The sequence below is a fragment of the Coffea arabica genome, chromosome 6c, assembly GCF_036785885.1.
Source record: "Coffea arabica cultivar ET-39 chromosome 6c, Coffea Arabica ET-39 HiFi, whole genome shotgun sequence".
In the NCBI taxonomy this organism is placed as follows: domain Eukaryota; kingdom Viridiplantae; phylum Streptophyta; class Magnoliopsida; order Gentianales; family Rubiaceae; genus Coffea; species Coffea arabica.
Window position 1 is genome coordinate 24164448 of NC_092320.1, and position 15670 is coordinate 24180117.

Genomic DNA, 15670 nt, shown 5'->3' on the forward strand with positions numbered 1-15670 from the left:
TTTTCCTTTTTCTAACTTTTGGCCAAATGAAATCATTTCAAATCTGGTCCATTTATAGAAGAAATGTCTAAGAAACATCCAAAACATATTTGGTAGGTGATTAACACCAAGAGTTTCAAAATAACAAGTCCCACTCAAGATAAGCCTTTGGCTAGCCCAAAATTAGGGTTTTCAATCACTGATGCAGTTCTGAAATTCATCCACAACTCACTCAATTCAACTTGGAATTGGGTGTGGTTGGTGGCGTTGGAAACTACATTTATAGGGATACAATTTCTCAGAAGAAATTATTTTGAAATTCTATTCATAACTAGCTCATATTCAAGCAACAAGTTCCAGTACATAACAAGTTTTCTAACACAGTCGAGAAACAGGACAGGTGAGTTTAAAAGGCTGGTACAGTTCACTCAAGTGGAATCAAGAGATATATTTTATACCGTTAGAAAACTGGAAGTGTCTAGTTTCTAATGCCACAAACAGCACTTGATTTTGATGTTGGAGCAAAGAGTTATAGTCATTTGAAATTTGCTGCCAGAGCAACTTTGGACACTTTTTCCAGCCATGAAGAAGTTTCGAAATCTAAACATTTACCCAACCAAATCGAGTGATTTTTGGTGGAAACTTTCCACACAACTTAAACAACATATCTATATCAAAATCAAGTCAATTTGACCACAAAAAATTGCACCAAGAGGCCCTGCAAAGGCAAGGCAGAACCAGCCCTTCTTCATGCAACACTTCCTTTGATTTTCTTGTCACTTTTACCACTTATATCTACTAGATTAACACTTAATCAACACAAATAACATCCAATCTCATCAAATCAGATCATCAAGTCCATTATGGGATTTCATAGATCCCACTCACATGATCTTCAACAATATAGAGGTACCCACATGAAGCTACAAGCTTCCAAGTGCAATTTAACTTACAAAAGCTAAGATTCAAGGGTTGGATCATCATTACCTCCTAGATGATGTTAAACCAGAAATTTTCGGTCCCTTTGAGTTCAAGAAAATCGTGAGAATGAAGCTCTTATCCTAGCCCAAGATGATCTCCAAGTTATTTGCAAGGTGTGGTAGGAATTTGAGATGATTTGGAGCAAGTTTGAGTGATGAGATGAAGAAATTTTTTTTGGTTTTTCTTGGTGTTGCACAGCTGCTTAGAGAGAAAATGGAGGGTTGTTGGCTGATGGTTGAGGCTTCCTTGAGAAGCTTAAGAGTTTGTGGCCCAAATTACTCCAAAAGTCAACTAAGAATAGTGCGCTACGCACGCGTTTCGTGCTCGTTTCCTCTCGAGTTTGTTTCACTTATGCACTAAACCTCCAATGCACTTTTTTAAACATTATAATTATTCACTCTTAATAGTCTAGAATAAATTTCTTAAATCTCCATTTAACCATTCCAACTCGATATTCACAAAATTCTAATTCGCGCGCGATAAGGCGAAATTGACGAGAAATTCATATAACGATTATATAATTAACTACTACTAATGTAATTAATTATAAAATAACCATTTTAGAAATAAAACATGAGTCCTCAGATCTCCAAGATTATTGCACTCATGATTCGAATATAGTCTCGACAAACGTGTCTTCGCCATTTCTTATCGAACGAGACTCCGAAAAATAAAATTTTCTAACAAAACATTTTTAAAACATAAAGAAGACATTATTCCATATAAATGCATTTAAAATGATTGAAATAAATTATTCAGAGAAAACGGGTGAATAAATAATTAATTAAGTCATTAAAATAAGATTAAAATAAGAAAAAAATTCGGGTCCTCACAGCTTATATATAACCTAGAGAAATATTATACATATACTATTCTATTCGAGTAAGTTTAATTTACAAAGGTGCTTGGGAGGAAAAGGAAAACTCTATTTTTCTTTTCTTTCATAATTAATGTTCTACATCCTTAAAATATAAAATAGATATATGTGTTTTTTGTATTATTATAATTTTTTTATTAGTAAGAGAGGGATAAGATTTAAGAAATATGAATAGAGAAAGAGGAATTTGAATCTAAGACCTTCAATTCCAAGGATGCATATATATGTTGTCTTCTACTTTGAATGGAAAAAAAATGGAGAGCTTTCTTGATATTAAGGGAACTTTCTTTTCTATTCTTATTTAATTTCAAAAGATCGTCCTCCAACAGTTTCCAAATTGAGCTCCTCTCAGAAGAAAATTTATTTCAATTAAATTTAAATTCTTATATCAACACAAATTCTATGGTTAAGACTCTAAGAATTAGAGGTTTTAGATTCAAATCTCCACGCCCCCTCCCAATTTCTTAATTCTCATTCTTCTCCTACTTGAAAAAAAAAATTAAAAACATCATATTCTGTAACATGAACATCAAAGTTGATGCTTATGTCAATAATATCCCTTTATTGACTTGGTGAAATTCTAAGTTAGACTTTCATTTTTATGATTACTGGGTATTTTTTGTATTCTTCAATATTAAATGATAGAATTAATTAACCAGTAAATTAATGGTACTCTATTTTGCTTCATCTCCTTTTTAGAAAATCTATCTTCTATTCTTATCTTATGCTCAGTCAAGCACATGACGGATATATAAGCATTTGTGCATACTGCTGAGGATAAAATTCTGACTCCTACACGACTAAAGGAAATTTATTTCAACTAAGCTACATATTTTTGGATAAATCCTAATACTTTTGGAAATTAATTCCTACTCCATAAAGAATTCTACTTCAAATCCAAGATCTCAAAGTCCAAATCACGTAAAAAGCCCAATTATTATTAACAGTGCATTCATGTTTGAAATATAATAGAGTCATTAAAATTTATGATGACACCATTGTAGGAAAAAAATTTTAATCACTAATCCAAATGTGGCTGTTCTTTTTTTATTTCTATTTTAGATTTAACTTTTTGAGGTTCCCTTCATAGCTTGCACTAAAGGGTGATTACTTTTTTTTTTTTGCCAAACGATATCACTTTCATATGTAGCTAAAAACTGTTACAAAGTTGGAGCAACTGTTCCAACATCTTCTCTAGCTAATCTAACTAAGTAGAGAGGGAAGGAATGCTTCCACTTAATTTCACTAATCAAGTTTATGGCATATTTTGCCAACTTGTGACTAACATGGCTGCCTTCCCTTCTAATAAAGAAGAAGTACCACTCTCTAAACTCTTTCCTAATCACATAGATATCTTACAGAATTGATCCTATTTTTGGATCATTGGTGTTTTCTAACATGATTTTCTCCATCGCCACTTTACAATCTGACTGAATTTCTACCTATCTCTAGCCTTCTAACTTTGATTTAAAAAGTGCAGTCCTGATTGCATTTGTTTCTTCAATCAACGATTCACTATTTCTTTGTTCAGGACCTACCCAAGCACTTATGATTGCTCCATTAACTCTTCTAGCAACAATTCCCCAGCTAAACTTGCCTTTCCTTGTATCTACTGTTGCATCAAAATTGAGCTTGATTATGCCTTCTTGCGGTGGTAACCATATGTTCTCGCCTCTTATGTTTCCCTCCTTTTCTTCTTTTTCATCTACTTTCTCTCTATACCCTCTGATATTCAAACCATTCCTGCATTGCCCCATTAACTATCGAACCTAGACACTTTCTTTTCCTGTTGAAATGTATCTGATTTCTTGACTTCCAAATCTGCCATAGGATATTTACTGTTATTATAATATGATCCTTTCCTTCAACTCTATCCTTGGCTTCCAGGATGCTATTCCACCACAACCAAAACTATATATTTTTGGATAAATCCTAATACTTTTGGAAATTAATTCCTACTCCATAAAGAATTCTACTTCAAAACCAGGATCTCAAAGTCCAAATCACGTAAAAAGCCCAATTATTATTAAGAGTGCATTCATGTTTGGAATATAATAGAGTCATTAAAATTTATGATGACACCATTGTAGGAAAAAAAATTTAATCACTAATCCAAATGTGGCTATTCTTTTTTTATTTCTATTTTAGATTTAACCTTTTGAGGTTCCCTTCATGGCTTGCACTAAAGGGTGATTACTTTTTTTTTTTTTTGTGCCAAACGATATCACTTTCATATGTAGCTAAAAACTGTTACAAAGTTGGAGCAACTGTTCCAACATCTTCTCTAGCTAATCTAACTAACTAGAGAGGGAAGGAATCCTTCTACTTAATTTCACTAATCAAGTTTATGGCATATTTTGCCAACTTGTGACTAACATGGTTGCCTTCCCTGCTAATAAAGAAGAAGTACCACTCTCTAAACTCTTTCCTAATCACATAGATATCTTGTAGAATTGATCCTATTTTTGGATCATTGGTGTTTTCTAACATGATTTTCTCCATCGCCACTTTACAATCTGACTGAATTTCTACCTTTCTCTAGCCTTCTAACTTTGCTTTAAAAAGTGCATTCCTGATTGCATTTATTTCTTCAATCAACGATTCACTATTTCTTTGTTCAGGACCTACCCAAGCACTTATGATTGCTCCATTAGCTCTTCTAGCAACAATTCCCTAGCTAAACTTGCCTTTCCTTGTATCAACTGTTGCATCAGTATTGAGCTTGATTATGCCTTCTTGCGGTGGTAACCATATGTTCTCGCCTCTTGTGTTTCCCTCCTTTTCTTCTTCTTCATCTACTTTGTGAGGACTCGCAAAAACTATTATTTTATGCCTAATTTATGGCTTAATAAATTATTTTAATTGGATTTTATTTCCAAGGAATATTTTCTAGTCTTATGAGACCTAAACGCATGATAATATAACTTCGTTATATTTTTAAAATGATTCGTTTCGAAAATTAATTTCCTAGAGCGCGTTTAGTAAAAATAGTGAATAGTACTTGGAGATTTTATCCGCGTAGTAGCCCGATAAGCTTGGAATATTGGAGACTTGTACTATGGTACTAAAATAGGTAATCTTAAGTATAAATATTCAAGTGATAGTTATTAGTGCAATCGTTATAAGAATTTTTCGAAAGTTTCGCGTTATAGCGTTAAAATTGACGGTACGCGTTTTCACACGCGCGACTTCATTTGAGGGACTTTAGACCCTTATTTCGGGACAATTAAGAGTGAATAATATTTACAAGAATATATATGCCTTGGAGGTTTAGTGCACTAGTGAACCAAACGCGCGAGAAAAATCGAATCCAAACGCACCCTAAATTGCACTATTTCAAGTTGACTTTGAGGTGCATTTTGCACCACACAAAGAATCTTCCTTTGGAAGCCAATTGCATCAGCACTCTCTCTCTCTTCACCTCACTTGGCCGAACAACAAGAAGGAGAAGAGCTCTCCATTGTTTTCATTTTTCATCTTCAATCCATGCACTAAAATCCACCCAAATCACACCAAACTTGGAGATCTCTTAGCAAACCACTTGGAGACTACATCTAGCTAAGGAGGAAGGGAACTCTCACGGTTTCTTGGAGCTTCAAGAGGGCCGAAAATTCTGACCTTGCAAACCAAAGGAGTAGGTAATGATCAACCCTTGGATTCTTATCTTTTGGAGATTATATGACAAGATTAAGCTCATGCATGCACTTAGTTACTTGTTTATGGTGTAAAAATGTGATTGTGGGCTCTTGGAATTCCCACACTTGGGTTGTTGTTGCTGATGTGATGATTAATGGTGATTATATTGTTGGTTTAGTGATTATAATGATGCATTAGTGATGGGTAATTAGTGGAAACTTCATTGGGTGTAAGAGGCTAAAACTTCCGATTTTGCCCCTGCTATGTTCGGCCATGTCCAGGCCAAATTTTAATGGTTTAATGGCTTGAATTGGATGTTTATAGGATGTATTAGATGTGTGAAAAATTTCATTGGAAAATATTGAGGTTTGATGGAGCAAATGAATTTTTTTTCGAAACCAGCAAATCTGGAAACTGATTCGCGTATGTCTCTGACCAGCAGTAGTATTTTGGCTATAACTCTGTCCTCGGATGTCGAAATCATGTGCCGTCGGTGGCGTTTGAAACTAGACACTCCTAGCTTTAATTTGGTATATAATGCACGTTCTGATTCTTTGTGACCAAGTCGAACCAAATGTTTTAAGTTCGCTGTCCTGTTGCTCTGTTCATCTGGGATGAAGTGTTCAGGCAGCAACTTGATGCCCAAATTTGAACCAGATGGGCGCCGAATTTGGAAATGATTTCTTCTGTGATATTTTAGTCCTATGAATGTATTTTCCAACGGCGTAAGCCATGCTCGATTTTGAGCTATAATGACTGAGTTGTGACTGAAACATGTGGACTGCTCTGTTTTGGAAAAACCCTAATGTTGGACTGGTTTGGAACCAAATCTTGGAGTGAACTTGTTAGTTGATGTTTTTGATATTAAACACTTACCAAAGTTATTATGGGTGTATCTTAGACCCTTATTTTACAAATGAACCATGGTTGGATAACCTTCTTGGTTAAACGATTGGAAATTTGGAAAATGAAAGTCAAAGGCAGAATGCCTTAGGAATTTTCTTGAACTTCGGTTGGCTCATTAACTACCTTGCCGAAGGTATTTTTCCCAGAAATTCAATAGAGAGATACTTTCCATATAGTATTGAAATACCGCCAATTTTGGTGCCGATTCAAGTTCGTTTCGATACCCAATTGAATTACTAAAGTTAGAGGTTCAAATCTGGAAAATCCTCATCCAGTCTTGAATTTGCTCAACTTCGGGCTACCGTATCTCGGTGCTCGAAACTCCGATTTTTGATCCTCTTGTTTTGTCCTACACTTCACTTGCAACACTAATTGAGCTGAAAATTTCAGAGGCCGGTTTGCAACGTGCGAATCGTGCCGAATTTTCAAAGTTGGCCGAAATCCAACTTAATTCTGCCTTGTAAACTGAAGCTGCATCTTCAAACTCATTTTTGACCACTTTTCACTTTGGTTCATGGAAAAGTGTCTTCTAGGAACTTATAGTACTCTCTAAGAGGTTTCCAACGGTATAAAGTTTTTCAATTCTCGACTTATACCGAGCGAGTTATGATTTTTCAAAGATTATCGTAAAACTGAAAAATTTTCCAACTTCAAAGAAATAGAGTTTTTCAAGAACTCTTTATTCTTTCGATATTCTTAAACGTTTTGTTTACGATTTTCATGATAAAAACTCAAATAATATTGTACCTAATAAAAGGCAAGTTGAACCTCGATTTACGTGTAATTGAGGTTCCTTTTGCAAAATAATTCTTAGATTGTACTAGTGTACAATCTTTCTTGATAAGTGGGTTAATTGTGTGATTATCCACTATTAAATTGCCAGGCGCGCAAGGAGACCTTCAAGAGGATCTCACCGCGGACACTTGAACTTCCGGAAATAATTCTTATTGAATTGCTCGGTGAGTGTCAAGTGTATGAATTTGATACTTGCTTATTGTGATACTTGTTGGGAGTTTTAAAAATAAGGGCGGGTGCGTACTTTATCGCACTCGTTCTAATTTCAAATGAATGAATGAATGAATGAATGAAATGTATTGAATGAATGAATGAAATGCAATGTCATGTCATGAATGCTTGTGTCGTTGGAGTGAATCTCCTCGACTACCAAATGAATGGGGGACGCCCAAACTCATAGGCCGTCCTTAGACTCGAGCCAGCAATGGGCTTGGTCGGGGATTTGGACGAGCCATGAGATACACATAAGCTCGACCTAATAAGAGGTCTTGCTTGGCATACTCGTTGAGTATCGCCCAATTATGGTCATTGTGGGCCCTTGGGGTGTACGGTGGACGGAGGGAAGAAAGTGGTGATCTACGGAAATGGAAATACCGACCCGGTTGACAGGAGGGTCAATGCGGGAAAGTATACGAATGACATCGACAGATCGAGTGGAACTTAGCTCCTGAGAGCTACTATATCCTTGAATTGTTTCTGATTACTTTTTCCTGTTTGATAGATTGATTATTGAAAAGACATGGCTTTACTTATTAAAGTTGGAATTGTTATTTGATTACGTGCTTGCATGTGTGTTCTTGGCCTCACGAGCGTTAGCTCACCCTATAGTTTTGTTTTCCTTAACAGGACCGACTCTTGGAGAAATATGGAGAAACCATCCGTTGAATTTTGTTAAGACTCCTGTTATATATATTTTGACTAGGCCCTGGTTTGGGTTGTACTTTTGGAAATTGTAAACTTGAAAAGTTTGGGCCCTGATGTGTACTTTGAATTTAAGTCGTTTCATGATTTACCGATGTACTGGTTATACATTAAGTGACTTATTAAGTTGAACGCTTCCGCATTATTGTATTCATGTTGCTCTCATCGAAGTGTTTAGTTCGGTTTGAATTTGGATGGAATTGCTTGAGTCCTGGCGTGAGCTGGGCAGGCGTCCGCGGATACCCTTTGGTCCGCCTTAGGGAGATGTGGGGCGTCACATACTTTCTCTCTTGGTACCCTCTGATATTCAATCCATTCCTGCATTGCCCCATTAACTATCGAACCTAGACACTTTCTTTTCCTATTGAAATGTATCTGATTTCTTGACTTCCAAATCTGCCATAGGATATTTATTGTTATTATAATATGATCCTTTCCTTCAACTCTATCCTTGGCTTCCAGGATGCTATTCCACCACAACCAAAACTATATATTTTTGGATAAATCCTAATACTTTTGGAAATTAATTCCTACTCCATAAAGAATTCTACTTCAAAACCAAGATCTCAAAGTCCAAATCACATAAAAAGCCCAATTATTATTAAGAGTGCATTCATGTTTGGAATATAATAGAGTCATTAAAATTTAAGATGACACCATTGTAGGAAAAAAATTTTAATCACTAATCCAAATGTGGCTATTCTTTTTTTATTTCTATTTTAGATTTAACTTTTTGAGGTTCCCTTCATGGCTTGCACTAAAGGGTGATTACTTTTTTTTTTTTGCCAAACGATATCACTTTCATATATAGCTAAAAACTGTTACAGAAACAACTGCTCCTACATCTTCTCCAGCTAATCTAACTAACCAAAGAGGGAAGGAATCCTTCCACTTAATTTCATTAATCAAATTTATGTCATACTTTGCCAACTTGTGACTAACATGGTTGCCTTCCATTCTAACTTGAGACTAACATGGTTGCCTTTCCTTCTTGGAGAATTGATCCTATTTTTGGATCATTTGTGTTTTCTAGCATGATTTTCTCCGCTACCACTTTACAATCTAACTGAATTTCTACCCTTTTCTAGCCTTCTAACTTTGCTTTAACAAGTGCATTCCTGATTGCATTTGCTTCTTCAATCAACGGTTCACTATTTCTTTGTTCAGGACCTACCCAAGCACTTATGATTGCTCCATTTGCTCCTCTAGCAACAATTCCCCAACTAGCATTGCCTTTCCCTGTACCTACTGCTACATCAGTATTGAGCTTGATTATGCTTTCTTGCAGTGGTAGCCATTTGTCCTTGCCTCTTGTGTTTCCCTCATTTTCTTCTTCTTCATCTACTTTCTCCCTCTGTACACTGGTATTCAAACCATTCCTGCATTGCCCCATTAACTATCGAACCTGGACATTTTCTTTTCCTATTGAACTGTATTTGATAAGTCACAATTTTGTCATTCATTTTATAATTAATTTTCCTTATTACCTTATCCAATGCGAATTAATTATCAGATTCTACTCACTTTTGAAAATTTGTGGTTATTGCAGGGAGTAAAACAAAATACCATAAAAAGGTGCCAATTTGATGGCAGCCAGGATAAGAGTTTGAGTAGCAGTCAACAAGGTGGAGACTGATTCGATTTTATTTCCTTGTTGCGTGGAACATATGCGGCAGCCGGGGCAATTTTGGAAGACTGGACCACTTTTCTTCTTGTTGGCGGGTTCTAAAGAGAAGGAAGTCAGAAAAGACTAGGAGTCTACCTTTTACTCCTTATTGCTAGCCGAATAGGAGTGGAGATTATATAGAAACTAGTGTGAATATCCGTGCTACGCACGGTGCTTACATTATTAAAAAAATTACAATCTATGGAAGAATTTAAAAATAGTAAAATATTATAATCACGGGCACATGAAAGTATATTTAAAAAAATGAAACTTTGTAGCAATAGTTCAATATATGATAAAAACATCTCCATTATTTATAAACGATCACTTCAGTGAAGGTTGGATCCTGAAAAAAAAATAGAAATCTATATCATAAATTGAGCGACATAAGGGTCCAATTAAATATAATTGAATATTTAATTTGATAAGTAAATGAAATACTTACAGACATTTTACATTTGATTTGATAATCTTCTATGAAGGTGTGAACATTCTTCACACCAATCAACTCTGAGTACGAACGCCAGTATTGGGGGTTTAATTAATTCTGTTGTTTTTTGTGGAGTTCGCACTATAAATGAGAATGCACGATTTTTGCATGAATTGATGTGTTGGTCGAACAATGCACCTCCATTTTTCTGACAATTAAAAGCATACATAGTTCAAAATTATCTTTTGTTTTAGACAGTTTGTAAATAATATTGTGTAAAAAAATATACATATAAATAATGTATACCTTTGTTTTTAAATATCTAAGATAAGAAGCATCATAATGAAACATGAATTGTGCATGCCTGTCTTGAAGAGTAAGGTATAGGTTACCACTGGAATCTCTAACTTCTATGTTAACATTGTATCTGTTAAGAAGAAATTGTGATGAATAATGCAACAAATAATATTAAAATTCAAAATATATGAAAATAATTACCTGACAATAGTGTCGACTACGTCATTACAATGGATACACACCATTTTTACAAAATGAGATTGACATGGTTGATCACAATTTTTGCATAACTCATGAAACATATTGTCTAGGTTGATACTTTGAATGTAAGCAAGTATCCGAAAATATTTAACCTAAAACCATCCAAAGAATGTATAGATTACAATTATTAATTCGAAACTACATGTAGATACTTGTTCATTACTTAATTATTTGAGAGGAATTGTACCGTAGGGATAACTGCATATTCGGATATCCATATTCTTTTAGCATTTGATATCAACAATGCTTGGGACATTGTAAAATTGCATGACCGCAACCACGTCACTAATTTCTGAGCACATTTATCATTCTCAAACCTGCAAATTTTTCAAATACATATCTGTAAGGGTATGAAATATTTTTAGTAATTTAATATTTCGGTATTTGTAAAACTTAACAACTGTGTAGGTATTGAGCAAAATCCAAGTAGTGATTGATATACAATTTGCTTGCTCGAATAGTATAGAGTGACGGTCCTACATAATGTGCTTTATTTATTGATAAACTATAAAATTTAAATAAAATAAAGTGAAAATAAATTGAATTACCTTTATAATTTCTCACACAAATACCACAGGCTAGCAAAACATTATTTTTTGTAACAGTTTGACGCAAGTGTTCACCATCATCAGTTGCAAATTTATCACATAAAGTCAACCGAACTACTGTCAAACTTCATTTAGACAATTTTGGTAAGTATAAATCAAAATTTGTAGAATATAAAATACTTTAAAGATATTGAATCTAATAACTAACCTTTTGTCAAGTAAAAGTATGTCACGCTTAGTTTTGTCATTGATAGATGTTTGATAGTGTGAACCAACGGATACAACTAAACCAACTACATCTGCAAACGATAAAAAAATATAAGTAATACCAGTTCAAATATACAACTTAAATAGAAGTATGGTTAATTATGAATGAAATACCTATCAATTGCACATCATTGTCCATGTGCTGTTCTGCATCTCTTAGTTTGACCAGATTAAACTTAAAACGGGGTATGGTTCCACAATCATCTAAAATATTCACTATCTTCGTATCGTTTCCAAACGATAATTGGTACTGATGTGGTGCAAGCCGATATTTAAGATCTACTGGAATTACATATATATTTTGAAACCAGTATACCTTGCCTTCATGGAGATGATCTGCGAAAATGTTTATCATATTACTGCCTCTTATAACTCCCTGCATGACAAATTTCTGATAGTTTTCAACAGATTAGTAAATATTCAATATTCAATATAATAAATAACATACACTCTTAATTATTACCTGATCATCTACAAAAAGTATCTTGATACATCCCGAACGTTGAAGCACTCCATATATGGCCATATCTATTAATCGAAACAATCTAACCTTTATATTCCATCCGTATCCGCAAGGATTCAGATAGAATAAAGGTGTATATGAAATATCTGTAAATTGTTATAATATAGCATGAAGGTTAATTATTTAAGCATTATATTTGATACAGTAAGTAACACAAATTCAAAGAAGTACAAAAAAAATGCCTAAGTGTGAAGCATATGTAATACAATAATATGAAGTAAATATACTATTTTTGTAAACAAAGCGATGTCCACAATTTATCAAAGGGAGTAAAAAATCTCACGATATACAATATTTTTTGTGTAATCCCATGGATCATTATCTCTATTAACAATGAGTATTTTCAATCCAACTGGCAAAGTAGTACGGGACAGAGCAACATAAAGTTGACCATGTGAAAACACAGGTTCAGGAAGGTAAACGCCAACATTTTTCAAGGTTTGGCCTTGACTTTTGTTGATAGTTATTGCAAATGCCACTTTCACAGGAAATTGTCTCCTTTTAATTGGAAAGGAGTCCTTGCGCTCTGTGGTGTTAAAGAGATCTGAGGTATGAGTTCTAAATCTCCAATATTAGATCCTGTTATGACTTCTGCCTCGAGAACTTTATCCCCCATTCTGGTAACGACAAGTCGTGTTCCATTGCAAAGACCTTCTGACTGATTGAGATTTCTTAAAAGAATTATGAGAGTTCCTTCTTTAAGTTCCAAAAAATGATTTGGAAGCCTAGGAAAATTGAAAGAGTGTAACATTTCAGGAGGATTCATATTTTCAACAATGTCACCTTCAGTATTGCAAAAAGTATCAGCGCTCATGTCACCTTCAGTATTGCAAAAAGTATCAGCGCTCATGTAGGTACGTGATTGACCAAGAAGCATTGATAGCATCTTATCATTCAACTTGTCAACATCACCATTTTTGGGAGCCAAAATAGCACGTTCCTTGAGGTAAGTGTTATTTCTGTATGAATTTCTCAAATTTGGATAGACAGAATCTATTAACCGCATTAAAGATTGACCGTCATTTTTTATGAGAAATTGCGACGGCATCCGAATCCAATTTGATTCCCCAAATTCAGTAAGTGAAATTGCTGAAATCTTTCCTTCACCAACAGACAGCAATCAATTTGCAAAATCTGTCAATTGCTAACGCATATTTTCAGGAAGACGTAAATTCATTATGCGCATATTTATTTTAAGATGCAGTACTCTACAGTGATCCCAAATCGTTGACTCTTTTATTGTAGCTGATACTGTTGCTTCTCTCCTACCTTTAGAAACAATCGGTAATGTTTGTCGAAAATTACCGCCCAAAACAACTAATTTTCCTCCGAAAATACAATCCTCAGAATCATTTTCACTCAACTTTAAGATATCCTTTAAAGTTCTATCCACCGCTTCAAAACCATGCCGATGTGCCATTGGAGCTTCATCCCAAATTATCAAAGATGTCTCCCTAATTAATTTGGCTAAGTCAGAATTTTTATTGATTGAACAACTTGATGACTCATCCAAATTAATAGGAATTTTGAAGCATTAATGCGCTGTTCTTCCACTCGATAAGAGTATTGCAGCAACGCCTGATGATGCAACTGAAAGAACAATTTTTCTCTGCGATTTGACTTGAGCAATCAATGTTCTCCATAAATAAGTTTTACCCATCCCACCACTTCCATACACAAAAAATAGTCCTCCGTGATTACGTGTGTATGATTCCATAATAAGATCATATGCTTTCAATTGATCCTCATTCAAACCAGCATATAAATTATCAAATAATTGCTGCTCTGATGTAAAATCGTGATCGAGCTCTTCTCTTATAAGTCTGTTCATGGAAAACTGAGCATTTTCAAATGACGGTAATGGCATTGGTGGAAAATCTCGTAAAGATCGACCATTTTATTCAAAATGAGTTCGAGTTCAATTAATCCCAAATTTTATAACTCACCATCATCAATGCGTATTTGAGAGTTTCCCATATCCCTTCTGATCTGATATTGCAAATCATCTGTCATACTTTTCAAAAGATTGCCATCATGATTGTTCAAAAGATTCATACGATTCTGCAACTCATTATCGGTATCATGGATGTATAATTGTATGAATCTACCTAATTCTCCTAAAGGTGGCAGAAGCGATCCAATTAGATGATAATTTTCTCCACTAATTCGAAATAAATATGGTCCGACAGAATTGACTACAGAATGATCTATTTTGCCTCCCATGGATGTAAACCCGAATAGTGCATTCAGCAATCGAATCTTCTCTTTTAATGTTGGAGTGGTAAATATATGTTGTAAAACTTGGGGAGTTTGAGTTAGTAACGGTAAAACAACATCCCCATCTTGACAACATAAATTGAATCTTGGATATTGTTTTGTACTACTTTGAATTCTTTCTTCCACCCACATTAGAGATTGACATTTGTGACAGATTACTGTTCTTGGACCAAATGTCCATCTTCTTGTGATTCGACGTCACCGTCGCGTTCGGCCTATTTGATCTAATTGATTGATGAAATAAGTATAATAAGATACATACCTAAAACTATCACTATATGAAAGATATAAAGCACATAATATTTGTATGCCCAAGAATATACAGCAAGAAATATTAATTATGGTAACATGAGAAAAATATTAGTAGATTACCGATTTGTTCTGCTCCAACTATATTAGTAGGCACAATGTCTTGTGTAGTAGGAACAAATTCTTCATATGAGCATGTTTGTATAATGGATCTTTAGAAGTCAAATGGAAAAAATGAAATGGAAGAAATTGAATTGCATAAATAATAATTGATTACTTAGTCAAGATACATGAGAAAACGTGGACTTACTATTATCGGGACCATTAGCTGATGACGTAAGTGTAATAGGAACTTCAGTAGTTGGTGAGTCATTATGCAATTCATCTATCATTATGTAATATAGAAAGTTAATATAATAATGTAGCACGTTAAAAAATTAATGATTAAGCATGACTTTGAAATTGTGCATAAATTTGGATTTACCATGATCATGGAGAATTGGGGCTGCGGTCGATGGACGTTGAAGTTGAAAAGATGTTGAATAATCATTTGTTTGATCTAAAAGGATATTAAAATAATTGTATTAAAAGACGTATTAAATTAAGTTACAATTATTAATGTATACTCATAAAAAATGTAATAATCTAATATACTGTATGAATATTATAAATGACCATGAGTGGTCTGATGTAAAACCATAGCAAGATCTAATAAACATAGCAATATTTGTTAACACAAATTACGTTATGTGAAAATATTAGAAAAATCGAAAAGAAGTATTTTAGATTGCTAAAATTATTTTTTAATTAATGAATGATAATATGTGTATTTAATAGTAAGAATTGAGAAAATTTATCCTTAATTTGGTAATGTTTATGACAGTAGTCGGTAATATTTTATGTTTGAGACATTATTTAGTGGGTGAAATTGATGTGAAATGTGAAGCATGATTTCGACCATAAGAGTTTTGAGTCACTATATTTTTTATGGTATGTAATTAAACATTTAGAATAGTAAAATATATTTTTTATTATGTTAATTATTGTTCCAAATAGA

General features: G+C 34.0%; 1 protein-coding gene and 1 long non-coding RNA gene across 2 annotated transcripts; one reads left to right on the plus strand and one right to left on the minus strand.

The window, feature by feature from the left end:
* Positions 1–5245: 5245 nt before the first annotated feature.
* Positions 5246–8245, plus strand: LOC140008022 (uncharacterized). The gene is made up of 2 exons (XR_011815437.1): positions 5246–5475; positions 8021–8245. It is a non-coding gene; the product is annotated as an uncharacterized lncRNA (long non-coding RNA).
* Positions 8246–12568: 4323 nt separating this feature from the next.
* On the minus strand, positions 12569–14100 carry LOC140008695 (uncharacterized). The gene is made up of 2 exons (XM_072053550.1): positions 14034–14100; positions 12569–13188 (listed from the first exon to the last, which is right to left on the minus strand). Exons 1-2 carry the CDS (start codon positions 14098–14100, stop codon positions 12569–12571), a joined length of 687 nt encoding a protein of 228 aa, XP_071909651.1.
* Positions 14101–15670: the final 1570 nt, after the last annotated feature.